Source organism: Cannabis sativa, chromosome 5 (genome assembly GCF_029168945.1).
Source record: "Cannabis sativa cultivar Pink pepper isolate KNU-18-1 chromosome 5, ASM2916894v1, whole genome shotgun sequence".
NCBI classification, from domain to species: domain Eukaryota; kingdom Viridiplantae; phylum Streptophyta; class Magnoliopsida; order Rosales; family Cannabaceae; genus Cannabis; species Cannabis sativa.
In genome coordinates, this window is record NC_083605.1 from 58,048,885 (window position 1) to 58,052,567 (window position 3,683).

The 3,683-nt window shown below is 42.6% G+C and overlaps 1 protein-coding gene across 1 annotated transcript; it reads left to right on the plus strand.

Annotated features, from left to right (window-relative positions):
* The first annotated feature begins 612 nt into the window (after nt 1-612).
* Nucleotides 613-1,674, plus strand: LOC133038414 (uncharacterized). The gene has a single exon (XM_061116557.1). The coding sequence runs from the start codon at nt 613-615 to the stop codon at nt 1,672-1,674; it is 1,062 nt and encodes a 353-aa protein (XP_060972540.1).
* Nucleotides 1,675-3,683: the final 2,009 nt, after the last annotated feature.

Below are 3,683 nucleotides of genomic sequence, written 5' to 3' on the forward strand. Positions count from 1 at the left end.
TGACTTTTGAAAAAAAAAAAGTGTGTTTTATTATTTTATTTTATGTTTTATTATTTTATCTTTGAATAAATAGAATTTATTGAACTAGTTATGTAAGTATGGATATTATTATTTTTTTGAAAATAGTGATATCTTATATAAGTTTATCTTCTTTTAGAGATTCTTAGAAACAAACAAGGAACATTAGGAAATAATATCTCTATGAAGATTAGCTCGAATCAACGGCAATGGAAACAACCACGTGGATGCAGCTCCAGCACCCCGCAAGGGGCGGAGGCCGAGGTGATGGTCAACACGGAGGCCGACGTGGAGGCCAAAGCGGTAGGGGAGGTAGACAAGGAGCATCGGTAGCACCGATAGATGAAGTAACACTCAAACAACAACAAGCACCTCCCAATGCTCAAGCTGAGATACTCCGAGAAAACGCTTGTATACGTGAGGAGCTAACTCAAGAAATTGCAAGGCTACAAGCTCAGAATGAGGAGTTACGCCGGAATCAAAATCCACCCGTTAGAAACCTAGCTCTTCAACCAGCTGCATTGAATCCATAACCAATACAACGTTTTGAACCTGTGTACGAGCGATTCAGGAAATAACAACCACCAATATTCAATGGGAGCTCAGACTCACTTGAAGCTGAGGAATGGTTTGCGTTCAGTGGAGTCCATATTAGAATATATGGACCTCAATGATAGGGAAAGAGTATCCTGTGCTGCCAGCCACTTAAAAAGGGATGCACGGATCTGGTGGGAAGTAGTAAGACAGAGTCGCAACATAACAACTATGACCTGGTTGGACTTTGTTGATGTGTTCAACAGGAAGTACTACAGTGCCGCCATATTGGCTACAAAAGAAGATGAGTTTATGAATCTAAGGCAGAACAAGCTCAGTGTCACAGAGTATGCTAGGCAATTTGACCGTCTGGCAAAGTTTGCACAAGAGATCGTACCAACCGGGACCCTTCGGGTCAAAAGGTTCTTGAAGGGGATGAACCCCATCATTAAAAAGAATGTGAAAATCATGGCGGGGACCAACACAGTTTATATTGAGGTGTTAGAAAAAGCTCTCGAAGCTGAGTTGCTCGAAAATGATATAAAGAAGGAGAATGCTGCTAAGTGGGAAGCCCGAAGAAACAATGGAGGAAATCAAGAGAATAAGAGAAAACACGAGGAAAATCATGGTAATGATCGTAATAAAAAGGGGAAAGCAGTGGTCCAAAATAACAACAATGGGGTGAAAAGGTCCTATGTAGAATTCCCAATTTGCCCCACATGCAATAGGAAACATCTTGGGGAGTGTAAGATGAAGTCAGGGGTGTGCTACAATTGCGGGCAGCCAGGCCATCTGAAGAAAAATTGCCCAAAGAGACAAAAGGAGGAGAACCAAGCCACTCCTGCTCGAGTGTTTGCTCTCACCAGAGGAGAAGCGGCCACAAGCAACACTGTTGTCTCAGGTCATATTTCTATTTACGGATTGCCTTGTAATGCTCTCTTTGATTCTGGAGCTACTCATTCTTATATAGCTACTAGGGTAATTGATAGTATAGACAAGCCATGTGACCTACTTAGATGTGGTATTGTGACAGAATTACCCTCGGGAGAAACCATGCTATCAACAAGAAGAATGCGAGATGTACCTATCGTAATCGAAGCAAAGAACTCATGGGCGACCTAACAGAGCTGGAAATGAAGGAATATGATGTTATACTTGGATGGATTGTCTATCTAGTCACGGTGCGACAATCAATTGCCGAAAGAAACTAGTCGTTTTTGAAACAAAGGGTGGGGATCGGTTTATTTTCAAGGGCGACAAGCTGGCCCTGAGGACTCCATTAATCTCTTTCCTAAAAGCTAGTCAGCTAATGAAGGCGGAATGTTTGGCATTCTTGGTCAGCGTAGTGGATCGAGCAATAGAGACGCAACTAAATGTGGAGAATGTGCACATAGTCTGTGAATTTCCAGAGGTCTTTCCAGAAGATTTACCGGGACTACCTCCAGATAGAGAGGTGGAGTTCGTCATTGAATTAGCCACAGGAACTAATCCAATTTCAAAGGCTCCATACAGAATGGCACCTAATGAGTTAAAAGAGCTTAAAATACAACTACAGGAGCTCTTAAAGAAAGGGTTCATTAGACCGAGTTACTCACCTTGGGGTGCGCTGGTACTCTTCGTCAAGAAGAAAGATGGAAGTATGAGGATGTGTGTGGACTACCGTGAGCTCAACAAGGTGACCATCAAGAATAAGTACCCTCTGCCAAGGATTGACGATCTCTTTGATCAATTGCAAGGCTCGGCAAGGCTCGGGTATTCATTGGATGAATTGGGATCGTATGTGTGCTTCTAAGGATCAAGGAGGTATGGGGTTTCGTCATTTGCACGAGTTTAATAACACTCTTCTTAGAAAACAAGCTTGGAGACTACACACTTGAACTGATTCTCTGGTTAGCAAGTTTTTCAAGGCTCGTTATTATCCTCGTGGGTCATTCATTACTGCGGAATCGGGCAACAATCCAAGCTTTATCTGGAGAAGCATACTTGAAGAAAAATACCTGATTACTAAAGGAGGCTAGTTGCTTATTGGTTTAGGTGAGAGTGTTTCTATTTTGAATGATCCTTGGCTTCCTGATGAGGAAAACCCTTATCTTTCCTCTTCTCATCCTAGTTTGTTTGGTCAAAAAGTGAGCTGCTTATTGGAAGTGAATGACAAAAGATGGGATGTGGAAGTCATCTCTGATTTGTTCAATATTAGAGACAAGGAGTTGATTTATAGAATACCTATATCTACCACTAATGTGACGGATAAGTGGTATTGGAGCAAGGAGGTTTTTGGGACCTATTCTGTCAAGTCGGTTTTGGGGACATGTGGATCACTTGTTCAAAGGCATGTTCGAATCTCTTCTTCTTGTCCCAGACGTAATAGAGGTGTTGAAACGGTTACCCATTGTCTGGTTTCTTGTTCGTTTGCTGCGGCTTGTTGGCGTTCAGCTGGTTTATATGGAGGCAATCCAGGGGACATATCATTTGGAGAATGGCTGCAAGACTGATTTAACAATTGGGAATTGAGGGAGAGACAGATGGGGGCAATGGTTTGCTGGGCTATTTGGCAAGATATAAACAACAAGGTGTGGAATGGGAAAACCAAGCCGGTCAAAAATGTTATCGCATTTGCTAATTGTGATCTTGGACAATGGACTTTTGCTCAAGAAAAAACTTTCACTCCCTCTTTCTTTTTAATGCATAGTGGAGAAGGGGATGAGCAATGGTGTGCTCCAGAGGTAAATAAACTCAAGATTAATGTGGATGCGGCAACATTTGCGGATAGAAACAAGTTTGGTTATGGCTGGGTTCTCCGGGATTCTAGGGGTCATGTCTTCCAGGCGAGAACGGGGTCTTGGAATGGGTGTGTCAATCCGGCCGTGGCTGAGGCTTTTGGTGTAAAAGAGGTGTTAAGTTGGATAAAAGCGTCCAAGCTTTCTCATGTCACTGCAGTATTAGATAGCCTCTTAACTGTTCAAGCTGTCCGTAGCTCGGTGAACACGAACTCTCTGTTCGGCTGTTGCATTGTAGATTGCAAGAGATTTATTTCAGAGTTGAATCATGTTTGTTTACGCTTTGTTAAACGTTCTGCTAACCGTGTAGCTGATGGACTTGCCCGAGTCTCATATGGTTATATGTTGAGCGTA